The sequence below is a fragment of the Nicotiana tabacum genome, chromosome 12, assembly GCF_000715075.1.
Source record: "Nicotiana tabacum cultivar K326 chromosome 12, ASM71507v2, whole genome shotgun sequence".
Lineage (NCBI taxonomy): Eukaryota > Viridiplantae > Streptophyta > Magnoliopsida > Solanales > Solanaceae > Nicotiana > Nicotiana tabacum.
Window position 1 is genome coordinate 45,421,697 of NC_134091.1, and position 24,183 is coordinate 45,445,879.

The following is a 24,183-nucleotide window of genomic DNA, read 5'->3' on the forward strand; positions in this document are numbered from 1 at the left end:
GTAGTCTAAATGCAGTAAGATAATATAGAATTTCCAGCTTCAGTTCTTTAGAGTTCCTTTTATATCTATTCCAGTATACTCCTTTTATTTTCCTATCATCTTCCTCTGTTATTTCCCTTAGTTTCTTTTATCAAGAACCAACAAGTACTCGGCATAAAATTTGTGGCAAATTTGGGAGTGAAGATAGATATGTATACGATGTTTTGGGCAGAGTTTATTATGATTGCCGGATTGGTGTAGTAGATTCCATAAACAGACCAAAGTATCGTCTTCACCAAATCGGTTTTTTGCATAAAGTATTTCTGTATTGGTCATGTGTTGAGAACGAGAGTTGAACTCTGTGAGCAGTCGGCTGAATAATTTCAGGAGCCATCCATTGTTGGTTACCTTCATTGACTTGGCACCAGTCATAGTAGCCTGAAGCAGTCAAGAGTCAGCTATAAAAGAATACTCCAACCAACAATGAGTTTAGTTATATATATATATATATATATATATATATATATATATATATATATATATATATATATATATATATATACATATATTAAGAAAAGTGAAATATTAGCTACGATTACGACATCCAAATAAGTTAGTTTAAGGATTTTCTGCAAAAATTATTTATTAGAAACTGTACATAACTTTTGAAAGAAAAAAGCCATATTGACTGACCCCCGTCTCCTTCACAAAAGGCATATACCGTAACCTCCAAATTTCAACCAAAATATCTACCATGGCCTCCACAAAGATGAAGTAATAACAGTAAACATCACCGCCAGCATAATCCAAACTTATAAAACACACTAGAAGTTGGGCTGATCGTACAAAAGGGTGTTACAACTGGAAATCAAACATGGTACAAAGTATACTGTTATTTTCACCAAGTACATTAACACTTTTGCAACAAATTACAACAAAGCATCTTAAACTCTATGATTGAAGGATAAAGCGACGAAGGACAACGGTGAGGCAACAAGAGGAGGAAAAAGAAAAAAAACAAATAATAACTGTCCAATGTGCTGAAACAGCTCCCTGCATCTCCTTGGTTATAATGAAGAGTTGCACAATGACTGCAACAGACTCAATCTTTAGGCAACTCTAGGGAAGAGAACTACTAGTATCAACCAAAATCTTCTCTACTATTCACATGCCAACTTTGTGTCAAAGCTGCTCAAACAGATGGCAAAAGCCTGAAATGCAGACAAAGGATACCGGTAATCCATTGTAAACATATCTTTGCCGACCTTACCAAACTGCAAGATAATCTTGTCATGATCTGATGATGACTGAGCCGGTTGTGCTGGTGTTGGGGCACCGGCTGCACGCTGTGTAGCAGCAATCAGCTGGAAATTCTTGACAGAAGCGACGGTTACCCTCCCTCTGAAATTCAGACACCAACACTGCAGCTGTTCATGCCATCTAGGCGGCTTGTTCCGGAGAACCAAAGGTCTAGCCTTCCCTTCTTCATCTTCTTCACTTGGACCCCCAATATCTGAAAACCGAGCGCTGCTGAATTCTGTTGAAGTATCAATTGATTTTGAGAAGGACATGCTCCGAAATGAGTCTTCATGATTGGGAGGGAGAAGTTCAGGTTGGCCAGGGACAGTTCCCCCCGGTTCAAGGGCCGAGGCAGGGACTGAGTGCATGACACAATTCATCCTACGTGGGCCCCTGGTGCCGAGCACATTCAGTTCATAGGTAACCTGTGCAATTTTGTAGGTTCCTGTAGGGACTTTGGGAGAAACTTTCTTGGAGTTGAATCTCCGGCTTCCACCAGGTGGGGGTATACTAGAACTGTTGTACGGTGGCTGGGTATCATAAATTATGAACTTCGTGCCCAGAAAATTTGACCTAAAAAGAAGAAATGGAAACAGTTAAAAAGCCTCTTGCAATTGGACTGAAGCGGAAACTTGCATCTGAATTATCATGTCCATTAACGGCTAAATTCATTATGACAAATTCCATCACATTACACATAATAATATTCACATGTTTAACAAATTATTCACCTTTTTTCTAAGACAATTCAGGGAATAAAAGATCGAACAAATTAAGGAATATGACCCAAATAGGATATCAGGACAGGCTCAATATTAGACATGACTGGCACATGATCCATCCGTTGCCTGTCAAATTGCTACCATAGCAATTTACAGCATTGCAGAGTGAAACATATAAAAGAGCAAACCATTTCAAATCACCAAAAATGCATCCATGCGCTCAATATTATTCAAAGCCTCATTCGACAGCCAAAAGGGATAGAATCCAGGTTGATGACTTGACTAGTTTCTTATATAGAAAGTTTATAAGCCTGATTGCCCTTAGCCTGAAAGGACAGAATCCAAGCAGAACATTGCACTAGTTTCCTCCCTCCATAAAACTCCCTTTCTTTTCTTTTCTTTTCTTTTCTTTTCTTTGAAAGAAAGTTGAAGAAATCATATAACCCTCTCTTTCTTTGGATAGAACCTTGGAGATTCTATTCATCATTCCACATTTTCTACCTTGTACATTTCGTGAGCCATTTTAAATATTTATGATAACATTCCTTTAGCCAATCACGATCTCGTTTGACAACAAAACTAAAGAAATTTAAAGATTTGAACTCTCTTGAAGCATTACCTCAGTTTTCCAATATAAGATCTGCTTGACCTTGATATGTTATCTGCATTCATAGAGATGACGTACTCTGTACAAGTGGTTCTCCGATTACGCTTTGCAGAAAGAAGAAACTTTCCATTTTCTACAAGCAAGGCTGATGAAAATCAGAATGGGAAAAAACATCAGGATGCCGGGTTTTTGATGAAAACAAGGTAATATAAGTTTGTATAAACTTAAAAGGGAAATATCGAGAAGCCTCAGTCATGGTTCTGAACCATTAAATAAGAATCCTTTTCCACCATCGACAAAGTATGTATTGGTGAAAATGCAGAATTGTAACTCCTACAGTCATGACATTACACACTAGGAAGTGATTACCAAAAGAAAAAAAAGAAGAATCCCACCTAAACAGAATCAAAACTGCCTGCTCTTCAAACAGTCCACAAAAGGAGAAAAAAAACATCCTTTTGTGAATCATCATCTGAATTTTCTGTCAATATCTGTGAAGTTCGCCTAAGCATACAAACATATATGCACAAAAATCAACCCCTCATTTGTTAGTGAGACACCTCCACAAACCCGATTCCATCTTTCACTCTGTGAAACAAAGGACTTTTGCATAATCTTGGTGGATTACGTACAGAGTAAGATGATTCTTCTGGCAACCCACAGAAATGAATCCAATCTAATCCATGATTTAGAAAGAAAAAAAAACTTTTAAATCCTAAAGGATCAAATGCAAGAAAGGGAGACATCAAATGACGGTGGAAACATATGAAGCTTCACATATGAGCAAAAGATCTAAATTAGACTACATGTCAGTCCGCATAAGCGAGTAAGACAAACTTACCAGGGCTAAGGCAAAGGAAAAGTTGGTAAGTTGTATTAGCTTTGTCTCTTCGGATAAAGCACTGGATGGTTCCATCTCGAAACCCAGGCTGCAAAAGGGAATTGGATAACAAACATTACAACAATAATATAGCTCTCATTTTCCACTTTAAACCTAGTTCAAAACAATAGAGAGACAGGGGAAAACTAAAGAACGATAATCACCTGCTTAAGAGAGACGGGAAAGGTCAACTTTCCACACAACTCAGGACGCTGAACAATTTCTTTGCACATTTCCCTCCATGAGCGGCAAACAGCTGCACATGCAACAACATGTTTACGAGCAGGCCACGTACTCTCACTGGCCTCCAGTCTTTTAATTACATCACGAAGTAACTCTGGTGGGAGGCTTGCCCAACAACTGCTTTGAATGACTATAGGCTGGTCATGCAACTCATGGACAGCACTCTGAGACTTCCCTCTGTTATGACCAGACAGCCTAACCTCGAAACTCCGCCTAGATAAGCTTCCAATACTATCCCTAATATCACGAGCTATACTGCGAAAAGACATTTACTAGACCAGAACAAGGCTTCACAGGTTACCTTTTATATGTGAATCTTTTGGAGTGATGAACTCAAATCCCCAACATCCGTGCACAATAAATACCTGGAGAGGGAGTAGGGTATCAATTCAAACTATTCTGCATACCTTAATCACAAAGAAAATAAAAGAGGTGGCCAGAGGTAGATGAGGAAAAGTACAAAGCAAGAAAAGAAGATTCCTGCAAAAGAAGGCTCTTAAAGTAGAATCCAAAACTAGAGAGTTTACTGGAGGCCTCTTTCCTACTTGTTAAAATTACATTAGGAAACAAGACTACAAGACCCTCTTCATCATTCATAAAAAGTTAAATCTAAAAAGAATTTTAACACCTCCACCTCCCCTCCCCCCCCCCTCCCCCCACACCCCAAAAAAAAAAACAGAAACTTTATTTCTATTAAAAAAATTCCATTAGTTTGCCATGTTGAATCTTGTATCAGCTACATTTCTCTCTCATTTTCTAATCTGCTAGGGAGGGGGAGGGGGTAATACAAACTCCTTTATAAGTTTATAGCAACAGACCATCCATTAAACCAACGGCAAAAAAGAAGAGCAGAAGATACAAAAAGTTCATTTTTTGACCTGAAACAACGGCCCAAAAAAGGGGGAAAATTCAATTTTTGCTACCCGGTAAGAAAACAATAACAGGAAAGATAAAAGATTTGATTTTTTCTAGCCCCATCAACAGGAAAAAGAGACAAACAGAGATATATACAAAGAAATGAAATTTCCTAAATAGTTCATAAATGTCACACTTAGGCTAATCCGGTCTCGCACATACAAAATTATGTTTAATGTTTTACTTTAAACAAAAACTGTTTGTACATACAAATTAAGCAGCAATGTTTTTAAACAAAATGTTACTTAGCTGAAAACCAGGAAATTTTGAAAGAAAAATCAAAGAAATTTTCTGGGTAAAAATCTTATATCATGGAAGTTTCAACAAAAAAACTAGAATGAAACCAAATAAAATACACTCTGCTACCTAAAGCAACAAAGTATTCAAAAAACTCACCATAGATCTTCTTCCTTTTTTAGCTCTCTATAACTCTCTTCTTTCTTATTCTCTCTCTAAACACTTGGAAAGTCTATCTGACTCTCTCTTTAACTCATTCACACCCAGCGGATACCAAAGTCTCTATTAAATCCTCTTCACGGGCTTTTGGTTTTAATTAGATAAAAACAAAGTACTGTAGCTGTTTTTTTTTTCCTTTAGCAAATGTGGAGTTGAGTTTCAATAGTATTAAATATTAATTAACTGTCACTTGGTTGGGACCGGGGGGTTTGGACTTTGTTTTCGAATTTACCTTTTTGTCCTTACAGAATTTTTTTATTTTTGGGCTTTGGTGAGGTAACATTTTTTTGTTTTTCCTTTAAAAGATAATTAAAAAAAAGAAGAAAAAGGGTTTGGTTTTTTTTGTTTTTTGTTTTCTCTTGAATGTTTTGATGCAAGGTAGTTTATTTTATGTTACTACTCTTTAGCAAATTTGTGCCCAAGATCGACTACAAAGAATATGAACAAGTTGGTTATGAATTCTATTGATGAGGTAGTTTGTTTTATGTTCATAAGAACAAATTTGATGCAAAGTAGTTTGTTTTATGTTCATAAGAATTTTTTTTTCCCTTTTTCAAACTTTTTTAAAGTATTGTTTGGTCATACAGTGGGATGATTATTTGAAAAAAAATAAAGATAAGTTTCAAGTTTGAGAAAATAGTAAAACATAAAACTTGTTTCCCTCACAAAATTATAATTTGTTTCAAGTGAAATACAAATTCAAATATAATTTTAATTTTAATACTCTTTTCAGCTTAACTTCAAAAAATGCTTTTTAAAATCTTACTGTTTTTTAATGTTCAAACGAGATTTTCAAAGATAAGGGATAGGTAAATGATGGAAGAACGATAAGAGATAAAGCTTTGCTGCTTTTTAATAGAATTAGTTTCTAGAAACGAGCGTTGCACACGTATCCCTTGTCAATCAATACAAATTTTTTAAAATAATTTTATTGTATTGAAGTGTGATGAGTAACACGAAATTTTAATGCAACATTATTTGACATCTTCTAAACTTGTTGTTGAGGCCGGTAAGTACAGTGTAATAATGTGTAATAAAATTAATTTTGATGTTATTAGGTCTAAACATGTGATACAATCGTATCTCATACCTAATATTTTATTTTGAAATGATGCTTTTAATATATGTATCATTCTCACGTTTTAATTGGTATGTCATGACCAGAACTCTTGAAGTTTATTTAATATTTAATTTACAGTTTGTACATACGCAACACGTATTATCCTGTGAGAACTATTAGAAAGTTTATGCATATCAAGACAACAAAATTGTTCTTTCAAGAATCATTTGCATTTACCTCAAGGTCATTAAAAAACTAACTATTGAGGTCAGTTCTTAGAATTCTTGCAACCTTAATTTTTCAACTAAAACGACCAAAGCATGACAATCATGATTGAAGAATTCTACCTCTTAGTTCTTAAGCCACCAAATAGTACTACTTTTTGCGGTTGTCAAATGATTGTTATTGACTAATCCACCTATATTTATATAATATAAGAAGATAAAATTAAATACAAATTAAAATTAGTCAAATAGTAAACACATTAAGTATTTGCTGTCACGACCCAAAATCTCACCACAGGCGTCGTGATGGCACCTAATCTCTAAGACTAGGTAAACCAATTTCTATTACATTTTGAAGCCATTTTTTTTGAATTAAATAAATAACCAAAATTAACAGCGGAATAAATATGAATATACAACCTCCCGAAGACTGGTAGTGCTGAGTCACGAACTCTAACTAAATACATGGAATGATCACGAGGAAACAAATAATAATAAGGGCATGATAAAACAACCAGTGATATGCACAACAGACAACAAGAATACCATTAATATCATTCAATAATTAATAAACACAATTACACTCAATTAAATCAAGCCATTCAAATAAATATCTTTCACATTGTTTATTCCAGATAACTCTCTTTCAAATATAATTTTTTCAAATAATTATTTTTCAAATATAATTCTTTCAATAAATCTTTTCAAATATAATTTTCTCAAACAAATATTTTGAATATAATTCTTTCAATTAAAAAGTCACCATGTGACACCTCATTTCATTATCATTAAAATACGGGTCTCAGCCCATTTTCATATTTTTTGTAAACACGGGTCTCAGCCCATTTTCATATTTCCACGGCACTTCGTGCCCATAATTAAATCATCATATTTTTCCGGCACCTCGTGCCATCATTTCATATCACAGCTGCATGGATAATTCACGTGCCCAATATCATTATCATTTCATCACAGCACCTCATGTCCACATTTTATATCACAACTGCACGGACAATTCACGTGCCAATATCCCCATTTCATATCACAATTTACGGCACCTCGTGCCCATATTTCATTTTATAAACCGCCTGGCAATAGCCACAGGCTCCAAATTTTAACATAAATCAGGTTATTATCAATTTACTAACAACAAGACAAGTTGCACAAGGTATAAAAATAAACATAAAAAATCACAACATCACATGAAAATTGTCAACACCACAACCCCACATCATCACATATCGTCCCTGACAATAGCCACCCTTATCGCTACTATTGCCACCCTTATCGCTCTGCCGAGACAATACCAATAGCCATCCTTATCACTCCTATTGCCACCATTATCGCTCCTATAGCCACCCTTATCGTTCCACCCAGACAATAATCCAACAAACACAACAGTGAAATGCCACCCTTATCTCACCAAAATAATAATTCACACAACACAACAATTTACACGGTAAATTATCACAACAACATAATAAAATTAACTCATATCACCATTTGCCCAATGGCCACAACCAAATTCCAAAGATATAACAAATCAACTAATTTCACAATAAATAGCCCAAGGCTCCACAAAAATATATATAACACCCCAAAGATAATTAACAGAGATAGAAAATACTCAGCATAAAGCAAATCTTTATTAATCTAATTTTAGATAATTATATAAACACCTCTTCTTAAGCTCATTTAATTAATTATTTGCAGAGGAAAAAATTCAAAATGAAATTAAATTCCAATAAATATCAAACCAGAAAATTTACGAAATTTCATAAATAATCAAATAATAATCACATCAAATTGTCATAATACAATAGAGTCAACAACAAGGATTTAGGCACGATAAATAGATGATTAAATATATGCCGGCAATTATCCAATTTACTATACTATATGCTCAAGACTTTAACTCAATAAAATTTGCACATATAACCCAAGCACGTACTCGTCACCTCGCGTACATGGTTTTCAATTACACAAATTACACATAAAACTCAATGCCTAAGGAAAAATTCCCCCACTCGAGGTTAAGTAAGACACTTACCTTTTTGAAGTTACGCCAATATTCTAAAATAGACTTTCTTGCTTGAATTGACCTCCGGACAGCTCAAATCTATCCAAATTAATTGTATAACTTCATTAAAATTTATCAAAAATAATTCCGGATAATAATACGTCGACTTAAAAATTTATTCCAAAAAGTCAACAAAAGTCAACGAGGGACTCGCCTCTCGGAACCCGACATATTTTTTATGAAATTCGAACACCCATTCCGATACGAGTTCAACCATATCAATTTTATCAAATTTCGATACCATTTCGTCCCTCAAATCTTGAATTTTTATTTTGAAATTTTTCTTCAAAAACCACTATTTTTCTCAACTCAAAACACAACTTAAATGATAAACATAAAGATAGAATTATGGTTAAATAGATTCTAGGTGAAGAACACTTACACAATCGATTTGCTTGAAAAACCCACAAGGAATCGCTCAAAACCGAGCTCTATAAGTCAAAATATGATAAAAATGGCCTAACCCTCAATTTGGAAATCTTATATTCTGCGCAGGTGATTGTGCATCGCGAACGCGGAGAAAAGATCGCGTTCGCGAAGATGAAAAATGAACTGCCCAGTTGTGCTTCGCGAACACGATGGGTTGTTCTCAAACGTGGAGAGGAAATATGTAATGGCCCATGACTGACTTACGCGAATGCAAGCAAAGGGCCGCGAATGCGAAGAATAAGAACAGGAAACCTTCGTGAATGCAAGATGCTCTTCGCGAACGCGAAGAAAATATGAGGCTGCCATGAAGAGATCCGCGAACGCGAGTGTCTAATCGCGAACACGATGGAGGAAAAGACAAACCTTCGCGAACGCGAACGCGAAGAAGAAGTATAAGGTGGTTAGCAGTAACACTTCGCGAACGCGAGGTGATCTTCGCGAACGCAAAGAAGAATACCAGAAAACAGAAACCGCAGTTCAAAAATAGAAAGAAGTGGCCCGTAGCCCATCTGAGACACACTTGAGACCCCCGGGACCCCGTCTAAACATACCAACAAGTTCCATAACCTATCACAGACTCGCTCGAGGTTTCAAATCACATCAAATAACGCCGAAAATACAAATCGCACCACGAATCAAACTTATGAATTTCCAAAACTTTCAACTTCTAAAACTCGTGCCGAAACCTATCAAACCAACCCGGTATGACGTCAAATTTTGCAGGCAAGTCTCAAATAACATAACGAAGTTGTTTCAACTCTTGGAATCGCATTCCGACCCCAATATCAAAAAGTCAACCCCTCGGTCAAACTTCTCAAAAATTCGACTTTCACCATTTCAAGCCTAAATTGGCTACAAACCTCAGATTCATAGTCCGGACACGCTCCTAAGTCCAAAATCACCCAACAGAGCTAACGAAATTGACAGAACTCTATTCCGGAGTTATTTTCACACAGTTCCGGCTACGGTCAAAATCCTAAGACTTAAGCTTCCGTCTTAGGGACTAAGTATCCCAAATCACTCTGAATCATCCGTAAATCAAACTCGACCACACACACGGGTCATAGTATATATTGCGAGATTTCTCGAGACTTTAAGTCAGTGAACGGGGCGTTATTTCTTAAAACGACAAGTCGGGTCATTACATATGCACAGATTATCATTATCAAATTACTGCAATAATTTATATTTTCCTTTAACATATATAAAAGCGTATAATTTCTAATAGATTCGAATACTATCTTCACATAAATTTATAAATAATTATATACTGATACTTTTGTTGTTTTAGAATATCTAATGATGATTTAATAAATACGAAGCAGAAGTAGCCACCTCAAATAATTTCAATTTAAAAAAGAATTTTCAAGCTAGAAATAAAAATCACTAGAGAAATAAAAATAAACGTATACACACACAGAGAAAAAGAGGTACTAGTATAGTACTTTTTCCAATAATTAATCAGACCTAAGAAAGTAACAAATATATACCCTTTCAATTTTCATGTGCCAGATCTATACACTCAAGAATTGCGAAACTTAAACTTATGACATAAATAATTGCTTACTTAGACAGTTGAGCGGGTTGATACATGGGCAATATCACTAAAATCCACGACATAGACGCATAATTGAGCATCACATTGAAGATCAGAAGATGAATAATGAAGAAGAAGAATGGATATCAAAACTTCCCGAAGAGAACGTCAATGGTTCAATAGTTTGGCAATCTGTAAGTTTTAAAAAATGTACTCGTGGAGGTTGAAAAGAACTTCTAAACATTGAATAGGTATAGAAAGATGAAAATCAATTCTAAGGTAATGAATAGGCTGCTAAGTGGCTGTTGTAAGGAAATTATTCCACCCGCTTCTATACCCATTTACCTGATTCATTGTTGTACAACTTAATTTATCATTTATTTAAAGGTAGGTTTTTGGTATAAAAATATTAAAGAAATTGTGTTTAAATGAGGGATAAAATAGTTATTTAACTTTTTATGGATATTTTAGTAAATTAATTTCACCTAAAAGTCTTTACACTTATAATATGACTAGTCTCTATATACGTACTTTGCACGTAAATCTCCAGTCAATTATTTATATAGAGGAGCAAAAAATTAAACTTAAGGAAAATTATATACGAGAAATAAGTTTGTTTGAAGATATGATCTTTTTAATAAGTTTGAAGTATCTTCAGTCCATTATTTGCTTTTTAAAATAAATTTTATTTTCTATTATATTTTTTAATTTTTAAACAAAAAATTTTAACCAAAAGAAATAATTTTTTAAGATATGGTCATAAGTCATTTAAACAATTCACCTCAATTTATACGATAAAAAATGAGTAATTACATATACGTATTATAACCTCTAGAGTTTTCATAGAACAATTTAAATACAATAAGATTAAGATAAACTCAATCGTAATAAATAATATCACATTATCAACAAAACTCAAAGACATTAGAAGACAAAAGAAAAAATAATAATACTCTATGTATAAAAGCCTATCAATATATTTGCATCGATTCAAAAGAATAAAAAAATAAACACAAAACTTACACTTCATAGACAAATTAAAAAGCTATACTTTTGTCATATTAATATGTTTATGTGTTGTTTTTTGACAAATAATTATCTCTTCTAGAACTCTGTACGTAAAACTTACACAAAGCAACATACATTCATAGAAGTGTATATGTATATATATATATATATATATATATATATATATATATATATATATATGAGAGAGAGAGAGAGAGAGAGAGAGAGAGAGTCAAATAGTCATGTAAGTTTAAAGTTATATACAGTCAGTCGAACTTATAGTTCAACAAATGTTCTATGTGTTAAATAGCAAACTCTAGGTTCCATGTACGTGCTTTGCACGTATATTTCCAATCAATTGTTATAAAATATATTTTAAAAAGATAAATTTTTAATTGCATGTATTCACCAAGTATATAGATAAAAAATAATTAAATATTTCTTGAACCTTCCAAGATGAATGATTAAATTAGATAATTGGTGTCCTTGTTCTAGATAAAAAAATAATTAAATATTTTCTAAGAGGAATGTCTTTCCTGTAATAGGAAAAAACCTTAGTGTGGTGTAAATCTTAAATATTAGACATAGGCCTACGAAAGATATCAAAAATAGGAGAATCGAAGTGGTAAATTTATACTTGATCCAAGTCTTGTAGTTTAATTCGAAAAGGAATTTTATCATTGGATAATTTACAATTAGATCCTTAAATTATACAAATATTTAAGGGCATAACGATTTATCAATATTTCGAGAATATTTTAGTCGTTCAATATTTAGCATATATTATTCGTGCTTTTATAATTTATAATAATAATATAGATGATTAAACAAAGGAATGAAAACGAGGTCCAATATTTTTTAGGAAATATGTGACGTACTTTGAATTGATTGTGGAAGGGAAATATCTATAAATATATCGTTTTTTTTTTTTCGTTCTCTAAATAAGTTGGAGTGACTTACATTAAGCAAGAAAATGTTGAAATTATATGTTATTAGGACTCCAATTTCTCACCTACGGAGTTGACATTAATTGGTATGAGGTTCTGTCAGTGTGTGTAATTGTACATATCCCATATCTTTTATAAAAAAAGGGTTAGAAGTCTAGGAGTTAAAATACATAATTATCGATGTAAACTAGAGCTCAAAACCTTGAGTTTAGACAGATGCTTTTTGATTCTATAAATCAAAAAGTAAAATATGTTGTTACAATTTATAATTACTCATTACTCTAAAAATTATTCTATAAGTCCCATTTTATAAAAAGAGGTTTGAAGTCCAGGAGTTGAAACACATAATTCTCGATGTAAACTCGAGCTCAAAACCTTCAAGTTTTTCAAATAAAATTTATAAAATTGTAAACTCCGTGAAAAGTGTTATAAGTTAACATAATTAATAGTAATTCAAAATATTTAAAAAGAGTTTGAGAAAATTTATTTACCCTCAAAATCGGATAACAATTGAATTTGTAAGTGATTTTAAGGATATGTGGACTAACTTGACACAAAACGATAAATTAGATTGCAATTGAAATAAATAATGATAAAGTAAATGCAAACCACACGAATTGAACAGTCTTAGCCATGAAAGATTAATCACCCTCGAGCCAGGTACGCTTCGATCGGTGTCAGGACACAAAAGAACAAGAGCTTAAAGAGAAATAATAATGATGTATTGCTTTGGAATGCGTGTTACAATGTGTTCAATGAATTATCACACACCCCTTTTATATAGTAGAGGAGTCCTACTTTAGGTACAATTCTATAAATAGTAAAAATCCATTAATTTGCTGATTGCGAGCTCCTCACTGATACGCGTCGAGATTCCCGCCGCAATATCCGCTCTGTTACGAATATTTCGGTCTTCCGTTGGTTATGCTAACAATGTTTCTCCGAGCTCGTTCGGGGCTAAGGTCAACTCCGGGGTCTCGAACTCAATGTTCTCGAAGGCCGGTGTCCTGACCCGGGGTTCTAACCCGGTGTGACTCGGGGCCGATTTTCAGTCTTGCATTGTCATATTCCGAGCATGTCCTTTCATGTCGTAGGTGAACTCGATCTCGACCGTATACAGATAGTCCCCTTATTTTTCGGAGAGTAGATGACGAGAAATGACATGAGTTTCTGATTCTTTCTTCAACACCATACGACAGAAACGACAAAACAGTCGAAACGTCTCGTTAGTCCAGTCTTAATGGCATTAAATGTTTGTCAGTTGATGCCTGGATGCGAACCATCGTTTGAAAAACTATAAATACCCCATCATTTGTTCATTCAAACTTTACATTCAAACCTTCTGCCCTCGTACCTTAGGAATCTTAATATTTTTAGGCACTTATATTTTGGTTATTTGAGATCTTTTTATTAGAACTTCTGTTTCGTCTTCATCCCAAACCATCAAGTTTACTCTTTTAACTTCCTCTTCTTCCTTCATTTTCCTTCATTTTCAAAGAAATGGCGAAGACTTTAAAAATCGTTCCCCAAAAAGAAACTCCTTCTACCTTGCGGTCGGATATCGAAGAGACCTTTTCACGTACTGCTGTCGAGGAACCAGTACCGGAACCTCCTTTGAAAATGTTCATCCCGGGGGGGTGCCCGGTCAACGCTGATTTTGAGGTTGAAAAGTCCTCCTCCGTACCAGGCCGGTGCGAGGAGGTCTCGAGGTACATATGCTCGATCGCCGAGGATATTCTCTCCGAAGTCAAAAAGGATTGTAACTGGGTCGACAAACATGTGGTGGTTCCCGAACCTGACAAAGCCATCACCACCCACGTCGAGGGATTTTTAAGTGTTTGCACTTATCCCTTCACGATGCGTCCCTTGGACCGGGTTATCATCGACTTTTGTAAAAGATACGAGGTAACCCTCGGTCAAATTCACCCTTCTTTTTGGACGATCGTAATCCTCCTCTGTTTCTTCGTAAGCAAGATCGAAGGGTGCCCTTTCACTATCGACCACCTCATGCGTTTATAAAGTCCCCGACTCTACCGGGGGAGACTGATCAAGCTCGCCCATCGGGCTAATAAAGCCCCATTCTCGAGTATCGATAAAGATGGGGATTGAGGTTGTCTAGGCCGTTTCGTCCGAGTGAGGACCTCAGACTTGATCCCGACCGAGCACATGTCGTTCCCTGAAAAGTGAAACATGTCACGTAAGTATAATTTTGCTTCCAAAATTTAATTTATCGCTTTTTTCCTTCCTTCTTATCGGTGTTCTTTGGTGGTGCAACTATTGCTCGAGTTCCGAATGCAGTTCCTCGACTCAAGGAGTGGGTCGAGGGCATCATATTACAGAGGCCTTATTCCGAGCATTCGTGGCGCGAGCTTTCAAAGGGTCGATGGGATGCCCGTTCCCATGGTGACATCCATTTCATGAGTAAATAATACTTGAGTTCCTTTTTGCTTCATTAAGTTCTCACTTGTTTTACTTCTTTTTGCAGGTTTACCCAAGGATGTCACACTGAGGACTCCATCCAGTAGAGAGAACCTCCCCGCCGAGTCCCCTGCTTCGAGACAGGCCGAAGAGAAGAAAAGAAAGAGGGCTCTGAGTTCTCCGAGCTCGGAGAAGAAGAAAACAAAGAGAAGGCTGGTGCGCAAGTATAAAGAAAGCATCAGCGCTCGAGCACCGTCTTCGAATTCACTCTATCGGTTGAGGGATGAATCCGAAGAAGAAGATGAAGCCTTCAATCTGATGGCCCATGTATCATCGCGACTCGAAGGGCAAGGGCATCTGAACCGAAGAAAGATGAGGGCGATCTGCCTCAAGTTAGGTAGGCCGACAAGGAAGCCTTGGCCGAAACCTCTCGGGATATGGGTGATGCCCCCAAGGAAGCACACGGTGTGATCGACATCAATGAGTTGCCTTCGTTAACAGAGCCCATGTACAACGAGGCCCAGATGGTGAAGGAACGTCCCAACGAGGGGGTCCTCAGAGTGGACAACCCCTTCTGTGGCTTTTTTGATGGCGTGGATTCTATCGCCACAGAGGATATCATCGGGTTGGGTGACTTGGAGGTGCCAAAGAAAACATCCGTCTTCGGGAACAAGCGGGCCTTCTTCAAGCTCGAAGCTCATCAATTGGTTTCCTGCTCCGAGTGTGGATCCCGACCGGAAGCGATCGATCGTTATCTCTGTTCCGGAGGATGCCCGGATCCTTTCCACCCCCGTAGGGGTGGCCAGCTATCTTCGGGGCTTGGTGACCGAGGAGGACCAAGCTCAGATGAATGAGGTAGACGCACCATGCCTGTTCAATGAAGCATAACAGACACTAAACCGGGTAACTTCAAATATCTCATGATGATTTCAATTCATACTTAGACTAATTTATAGATAATATTAACATTTGTCTTTGTGTCTGCAGGCCTCGGTGCTTCATCATGAGACCTTTCTTCGATATCGGGACGAGTAAAACCAGCTTGAGGCCGAGGTCCGAGGGCTTACTGAGAAGAGATATTCTTATAAACTTCTCAGCGAGTAGCGTGAGAGGGAGGTTAAGAGCCTCCGAGCTGAGCTGGAGGTGGCTCGGAAGGAGCATACCGATTTGGTTGAGCAGATAAAAATATTTGAGGTTAGTGACGATGAGCTAGGCTCGGTGACTAACAGTCGGAATCTGTAGGTCCAACAAAAAATCGATCGAATCGAACAACTGCGAGATGAGATGGACGACGTCAAGGCTGAGACCGACGAATAGAGGGGAAGGATGGACTGCCTGGCCTCGAAAAAAGAGACTGCTCGGGCGCAACTGGCTTCAGTTGAGGCCCAGCTTCGAGTGATAAAATAAAAAGGCCGAGGTGCAGTCCAAAAGGGTTGAGGAGCTCTAGTCTCAGCTAAATTCGGCTGTCTCCGATCGAGAAAATCTTGCCAAGGAGATGGAAACGGCCAAGTTGGTGGTCATTTTTGTTAAAGCTGATGCCAATGAAATGGTGGCCCAATATAAGGCCGATGCCTAGGCGATCCAGGTTCGAATGAAAGATATCATCGAGTATGCGAAGTGGCAATCCCGAAGGGAGGCCCTCGAGGAGATTCATGCTCGGGGTTTTGACTTATAGGCCGAAATCGAGAGTGCTAAGGGGCTCGAAGCCGAGGCTAAGAGGTTGGCTTATCCCGAGGAAGACTCCGAGTGTTCGAGCAGATCCAAGGGTGGAGGAGACACTGGAGACGAGGCGGGCTCAGGTGAAGACCAGGCCGTTTATGTGTCTTGTGCATTTTTTGTATTTTTGACTTGTGTACTTTTGTACTTTTTGTCAAGGTCGTTTGGCCTTTGTAAAGACTTTACGTCTATAGTACAAGGCTTGCTTTTCCCTTCGGCAATCTCTGAGTTTTGTTATGTACTTTGCTTTATTATTTATATTTACAAAGATCAAAATGCCTTAGCATGAGATAGTTAGGTCATGTTCGGAGGTTCGAACAGGCCTTGCCTTCGACATTATTTTGTTTGAGGCATCGTGGGGGTTTGGTATGACCGGAAACTTTTTCCCAAAGTACTTATAATTTTTAGATTATAGTTTGCCGAAGATAGCCTTTAGAATCGGTTTTGAAATTTTTCAAGGCCTTGTTTTTATTACGGGTCACGGACGTCTCCGAGCCGTTTTAATATGGTCATAGCCTTCTTTGTTTGGGTGTTGCCTAGTGGGCTTGTCACCTCGAGTTATCCGGTCTTGCCTAAGATAACAGTCCCCGAATGAGGATGGCCGTAGCCTTTAAGGTTCAGGCGCTGCCTAATAGGTCTTGTGCCACCAGGCTCTAATAGCTCGAGCCATCCAATTTTATTTTTGGATGGAAGTCCCCGATTGGGAGTGATCGTTTGAACCCGGATAAGGAGGCCCTTGGGCTCGATACCTTTAGGGGATCGTATGTAGGAAATTCCTTAAGAAAGAAAAGAAATTTTCAAGGGACAAGATATTTATCCGCAAGGTAGAGACTTCTTTTTATTCTTGTGTGTAATAGTTACACATATGTACAAGCTTTGTGCCAGGGCTCGAGCAGTCTATGCAGGCACTGTTTATTTGATTGTTTGGCCCTTGCAGTAAATCTTATCGATCGAGCCGAGACCATTCAATCATAAAGTTTCTTTCCTTTCTAAAATCGTTATCCGAGGATAATGTCCCCCAGTGTTCGGGGCCGATCGTAGATAGGCCTCAAATACTGTTATCGTGATCTTTGATGCTGGTTCGTAACCGGCCTTCAATTCTAAGTTAGTTTGATTTACTGTTGCCTCGTTAAAAACCTTGTCGGAAAACCCATTTGGGACAAAACCGGTTCAAGGGAAAAAGAGTGCAATGCGTGCTTTCAGGGCTAAAGATTGTATCGTACTTTGATGATTGTATGTAAGTGTTAGTTTGGGATGCAGATAAATAAGAGGAAATGAATGAGGTCGTACTTAACAGTAGTATCACTTCAAGTAAGCTATGTTCCAGTTGTTCGGTAGTTGCTCACCGTTCATTGTTCCGAGTTTGTACGATCTTTTACCAGTGATCTCGATAATTTGATAAAGGCCTTCCTATTTTGGCCCCAACTTCCTTTCGTTCTAGTTTCGGGTATTTAGCGTGACCTTCCTTAACACCAAGTCCCCGATATTGAAATCTCAATCCGCTATTTTTGGGCGGCCAACCGAACAAGGGTTGCTTTGCACCTTTCCTCTAATAGATCTAGGCTCGTATTCATAGCCTCGTCGTTTGATTCTTGGTTGCATATCAGAACCTGAGACTTGGTTCTCTGACTTCTACCGGCATTAGAGCTTCGGCGTCGTAAACCAGTAAGAACGGGGTGGATTCGGTACTGGACTTCGATGTCGTACGGTATGCCCATAAGCCTTCGGGCAGGATTTCCTTCCATTTTCCTTTGGCGTCGGTCAACCTCTTTTTGAGGTTTTGGAGTATGATTTTGTTGGTCGATTCTGCTTATCCGTTTCCACTAGGGTGGTAGGGAGAGTATAGGATCCCTTTGCTTATGATCTTCGAGAAACTTGCTTACTTCGTTGCCGATGAATTGTTTCCCGTTGTCACATATGATCTCAACCGGCATTACGAACCGGCATATGATGTGGTCCCAAATGAAACAGATGAATCTTTCTTCCTAACCTTTTCATATGCCTGGGCTTCGACCCACTTAGAAAAATAGTCAGTTATAAACAATATAAATTGAGCCTTATCGGGTGCCCATGGAAGGGGGCCAACGATATTCATTACCCACTTTATGAACGGCCATGGTGACAAAATCAAATACAGCAGCTCCCCGGGCTGATGAATCGTAAGAGCGTGTCTTTGACATTCATCACATTTTTGTGCAAACTCTTTCGCGTCCTTTCCATATCGATCTAGTAGTAGCCTGCTCTGATTATTTTTTGAACCAATGATTCAACGCCCAAATGATTTCCACAGGTGCCTTCGTGGATTTCCCTCAAAACATACTCGGTATCCCCTGGTCCTAGACATATCGCGAGTGGTCCATTGAATGTTCTTCTGAACAGGGTTCAGTCTTCGGACATGCTAAACTGGGTTGCCTTTGTACGTAGGGCCCTCGATTCTTTTGTATCCGATGGCAGTTTTTCAGTCTTCAGATATTCTATATATTTATTTCTCCAGTCCCAAGTTAGGCTCGTTGAGTTAATCTCAGTATGGCCTTCTTCCACTACTGATCTCATAAGTTGTATGACTACCCTCGGGTTAAACTCGTCATCCTCGACCGATGATCCTAAGTTAGCAAGGGCATCAGCCTCACTGTTTTGATCCCAAGGTACACGTTGCAAAGTCCATTCTTTGAACCGATGTAACGTTACCTATAACTTATCCAGGTACCTTTGCATTCGTTCTTCTCCGACCTCGAATATCCCATTAACTTGGTTCACCACGAGGAGGGAGTCACACTTGGCTTCGATCACCTTTGCCCCCAAGCTTTTGGCTAGTTGGAGACCTACAATCATGGCCTCATATTCGGCCTCATTGTTAGTCAATTTCACAGTCCTAATAGATTTTCTAACTACATTGCCTGTTGGTGGCTTCAATACGATGCCAAGTCCGGACCCTTTTACATTTGAGGCACCGTCCGTAAAGAGGGTCCAGATCCCCGATGAGGTCCATGGGTTGATTAATAACTCTCTTTCAACCTCGGGTATTAGGGCCTGTGTAAAGTCGGCCACAAAGTTTGCCAAAATTTGAGATTTAATGGCAGTCCAGGGTCGATATTCAATATCGTACCCACTGATTTCCACGGCCCATTTGGCCAACCGGACCGAGAGCTCAGGCTTATGCATAAAATTCCTCAACAGGTAAGTAGTCACGACACATATAGGGTGACACTGGAAGTATGGTCTTAGCTTTCTAGAGGCGCTTAGCAAAGCGAGTGCCAACATTTCTAGGTGAGGGTACCTAGTTTTGGCCTCACCTAGGGTCCTGCTAACATAGTAAATTGGAAATTGCGTACCTTGCTCTTCTCAGACCAGAACTCCACTTACCGTTATCTCTGATACTTCTAAGTACAAGTATAGTTGTTCATCAATCTATGGCGTGTGAAGCAGCATTGGGCTCGATAGATACCGCTTGAGTTTCTCCAAGGCCCGTTGGCACTTCGGGGTCCATGAGAAGTTATTCATTTTCTTCAATAGTGTGAATAACCGGTGGCTCTTGTCGGAGGACCTCGAGATGAATCGCCCCAGGGTGGCTATACGCCCGGTTAATCTTTGCACGGCCTTCACATTTTCCACAACTGTGATATATTCGATGGCTTTGATCTTGTCAGGGTTGATCTTGATTCCTTGGTTGGATACTATGAACCCGAGGAATTTACCTGATCCAACTCCAAACGCATATTTCTCCGGGTTCAACTTCATATTATATTTCTTTAATATGCTGAAGGTTTCCTGCAAATGTTTTAAATGGTCCTCTACTCCCAGGGACTTAACCAACATATCGTCAATGTAAACCTCCATTGATTTTCCTATTTTTTCCTCGAACATTCGGTTTACTAGGCGTTGGTAAGTGGCACCGGCGTTTTTTAATCTGAATGGCATCATGTTATAGCAGTATGTGTCGTACTTAGTGATGAAGGAGATTTTTTCCTGATCATCCGGGTTCATTTGTATTTGGTTGTACCCGGAGTAGGCATCGAGAAAACTAAGGATCTCATAGCCGGCTGTGGCATCGATCATGCGATTGATGTTGGGCAAAGGTAAGGAGTCCTTGGGACATGCCTTATTCAAATCCTTATAGTCTACACACATTCTTAATTTATTCCCTTTTTTAGGGACTACCACTGCATTTGCTAACCAATCAATATATTTGACCTCGGATTGGGGCCTCCTCTTCTGCTTGACCGAATGGAACTTCGGGTCGAGGCTCAGTTTATGAGTGGTTATCTCCGGCGGGATCCCTATCATATCAAGGTGGGATCAAGCGAAACAATCTTCATTAGCTATAATAAATTGAATGAGTTTTTCCTGAGCTCGGGGCTTAACCCTGTGCCCAGGTATAACTTTCGATCGGGAAAGTGTTCTCTCAATGCGACTTGTTCCAGTTCCTCAACCGTTGATTTTGTAGCGTCGGAGTCATCGGGGGCTATGAAATATCTGGGGACCCCGTAATCATCATCTTCATCAATCCCCTATTTTTCTAGTCGTGTCGGGGATGGTGTCGGTAATTTCTATTTAGCTTCTTGCTTTGTGACCAAACCCGGCCTCTTTGTCATTGCAAGTGCGGATATCGGAATTGCCTCTTCGACCGTAAACATCTCCTTTGCGGTTGGTTGTTCTCTGTAGATTGTTTTAATCCCACCTGATGTTGGGAATTTTAATACTTGGTGTAGAGTCGAGGGCACTGCCCTCATGTTGTGGATCCATGGCCTCCCGAACAAAGCGTTGTACCTCATGTCTCACATAAAACTTAGCTTCCTGGATGGTCCCGACGGTGTTCATCGGTAATGTTATCTCCACCTTAGTGATTTCACATGCCATGTTGAATCCGTTTAGTAGTCGAACTGCAGACACGATATGATCTTGTAGATCGGGCTGCTCCACGACCCTCGATCGGATGATGTTGGCCGAGCTACCTAGATCAATTAATACACGCTCAACTCAAAATTATTTACGAGTACAGATATTACCAGTGCATCATTGTGGGGTTGCACGATCTCTTCTGTGTCCTCGTCGTTGAAAGACAAGGTTCCTTCCAGTATGTAATCTCGAGTCCGTTTTTCCCTCGTGATGGAAACTTTGGTGCGCTTCAACATTGGCCCCTGAGGGACGACGACCCCACCGATGATCATGTTAATGATGTGTTGAGGTTCTTCTTGTTTGTTCTGTTTGTTAGAATCCCTTTTCCTGATATAATTCTTGGCTCTGTCGCTCAGGAATTCTCGAAGATGCATGTTGTTAAATAGTCGGGCTACTTCCTCTCTCAACTGTCAGCAATCCTCCGTTCTGTAGCCGTGAGTGTCGTGATATTTACACATCTGGTTAGGATCCCTTTGGGTTGTATTGGATTGTAGAGGTCGAGGCCATTTGGTATCTTTGATGCATCTGATAGCTGATACAATGGCGGCAACGTCGATGTTAAAGTTGTATTCCGATAACCTCGGTGCTTCTTTAGGACCGATGGGCCTGTCGAAGCTGTTTTTGCTCATGAGCCCCCTGGTTGCTCTGACCTCGATCACTTCTCCTTTTATTTCGTATAGTGTTCCGCCTGGACCCACTACTTCTTTGTTCTCCATTATACGGCTGATACCAATCCTTGTTTGATCTCGGTTCACGATCGATGTCTCTCTTGACTTTATCGATGGTTCTGACGGGATAAACGGACCCCAAAAGGGCCCTAAGTATATCATCTTCGACTCCGATTTTCGATTGATACCGGTTATGCACGTCGGCCCAAGTAATAGCCGGATATTCTATCAGGTTTTGTTTTAACTTATGTGAAGCCACCGAGCTTTGAATGTTGAGCCCTTGGGTGAAAACTTGAACGGCCCAATCATCAACGACCAGTGGCAGGTCCATTCGTTCCATTTGAAACCGTGACATGAACTCTCTCAGCATCTCGTTATCCTTCTATTTTACTTTGATAGGGTCCGATTTCCTGGTCTCGACCTTGATGGCCCCGACGTGTGCTTTCACGAAAGAATTCGCAAGCATAGCAAATGAGTCAATAGAATTAGGAGGTAAGTAGTGATACCATATCATAGCTCATTTTGACAGGGTCTCTCCGAACTTCTTCAATAGGACAAACTCGATTTCATCATCCTCCAAGTCGTTCCCTATGATGTCACATGTGTAAGAGGTTATATGCTCATTTGGGTCGGTTGTTTCGTTATACTTAGAAATCTCGAACATGCAGAATTTCTTAGGGATCGGCTTTGGAGCCGCTCTTGGAGGAAAAAGTTTTTCCACGAACTTCTTGGAATTCAGGCCTTTCAATATCGGTGGTGCTTCCAAGGATTTGGTCTACCCTGGAATTGTAGGTTTGCACCTTTTTGTCAGTAGCTTCGATTTTCTTCTCCCCTGATTCTACCCGTTTTGTCAGTTCTTAGAGCATCTTTATGATCTCAAGGTTAGCCCCCGATTCATTTTCATTTGACCTTTCTGCGACAGGTTCATCCCTGCGGGTGACTTCCCGGGGTGGATCAGGTTCAACTCTGCTCGGTGCACGGCTTTGGTTCTGTAACTGAGCTATCGCCGCCTGTTGAGCCTGCAGCATTTTGAAGATCACCCGTACACTGATCCCGTGTCCTCCAATGTTTTGCGTATTTTGAGCTACCGATCGGGCTCCACCACAGACGCTATTCTGGGGGTCGGTAGGTAGGTTTGAGTCGATAGACACATGTGAATTAGCGTCAATCGGGTCCGCGGTCGGAATTCTGTTGGGATCAACGGGCGGTACCTCGTCACCGGGCGTTATGTTGTTATTTTCACCGTGATGACTGGACTCATTGTCAACATGTAGGGGTGTTGATTGAGAGGTCGACATTTTGAGTTTTAACCTGCAATTAGAGACACTTCAAGGAACAAGTGTAAAGTAGTGTGTGTTATAGAGATTTGTATCAAATAACCACTATTATCCTTAGCCTCACGGTGGGCGCCTAACTGTTTGCCCTCAAAATCGGATAACAATTGAATTTGTAAGTGATTTTAAGGATATGTGGACTAACTTGACACGGAATGATAAATTAGATTGCAATTAAAATAAATAATGATAAAGTAAATGCAAACCACACGAATTGAACAGTCTTAGCCTTGGAAGGTTAATTACCTTCGAGCCAGGTACGCTTCGATCGGTGTCAGGACATAGAAGAACAAGAGCTTAAAGAGAAATAATAACGATGTATTGCTTTGGAATGCGTGTTATAATGTGTTCAATGAATTATCAGACCCCCTTTATATAATAGAGGAGTCCTAGTTTAGGTACAATTCTATAAAAGATAAAAATCTCTTGATTTGCTGATTGTCGGTTCCTCATTGATACGCGCCGAGATTCTCGCCGCAACATCCGTTCGGTTACAAATATTTCGGTCTTCCGTTGGTTATGCTAACAATGTTTCTCCGAGCTCGTTCGGGGCTAGGGTCAACTTCGGGATTTCAGACTCAATGTTCTCGAAGGCAGGTGTCTTGACCCCGGGTTCTAGCCCGGTGTAACTCGGGGCCGATCTTCAGTCTTGCATTGTCATATTCCGAGCATGTCCTTTCATGTCGTAGGCAAACTCGATCTCGACCGTATACAAAATTATACTAGAAGAAAATTTTATTTGAATTCTCAAAGAGTGATAGTGTC

General features: G+C 38.9%; 1 protein-coding gene across 3 annotated transcripts; it reads right to left on the reverse strand.

The window, feature by feature from the left end:
- Positions 1–810: 810 nt before the first annotated feature.
- Positions 811–5,179, reverse strand: LOC107812383 (tubby-like F-box protein 8). 3 transcript variants are annotated; one of them, XM_016637453.2, is made up of 6 exons: positions 5,042–5,179; positions 4,032–4,095; positions 3,652–3,743; positions 3,449–3,536; positions 2,620–2,752; positions 811–1,851 (listed from the first exon to the last, which is right to left on the reverse strand). In XM_016637453.2, exons 1-6 carry the CDS (start codon positions 5,042–5,044, stop codon positions 1,140–1,142), a joined length of 1,092 nt encoding a protein of 363 aa, XP_016492939.1. In that variant the 5' UTR covers positions 5,045–5,179; the 3' UTR covers positions 811–1,139. The 3 variants fall into 3 exon arrangements, with proteins under 3 accessions (XP_016492939.1, XP_016492938.1, XP_016492937.1); XM_016637452.2 differs by having other exon boundaries at positions 2,620–2,740; positions 3,652–4,095; positions 5,042–5,166; XM_016637451.2 differs by having other exon boundaries at positions 3,652–4,095; positions 5,042–5,166.
- Positions 5,180–24,183: the final 19,004 nt, after the last annotated feature.

Coding starts and splice junctions, on each gene's coding strand:
- LOC107812383 (XM_016637451.2), bottom strand. CDS start 3,999: ATGTCTTTTCGCAGTATAGCTCGTGATATTAGGGATAGTATTGGAAGC. Junction 2,753..3,448: donor TTTCCTTTGCCTTAGCCCTG/GTAAGTTTGTCT, acceptor GATTTTCATCAG/CCTTGCTTGTAGAAAATGGA. Junction 1,852..2,619: donor TCTTATATTGGAAAACTGAG/GTAATGCTTCAA, acceptor TCTTCTTTTTAG/GTCAAATTTTCTGGGCACGA.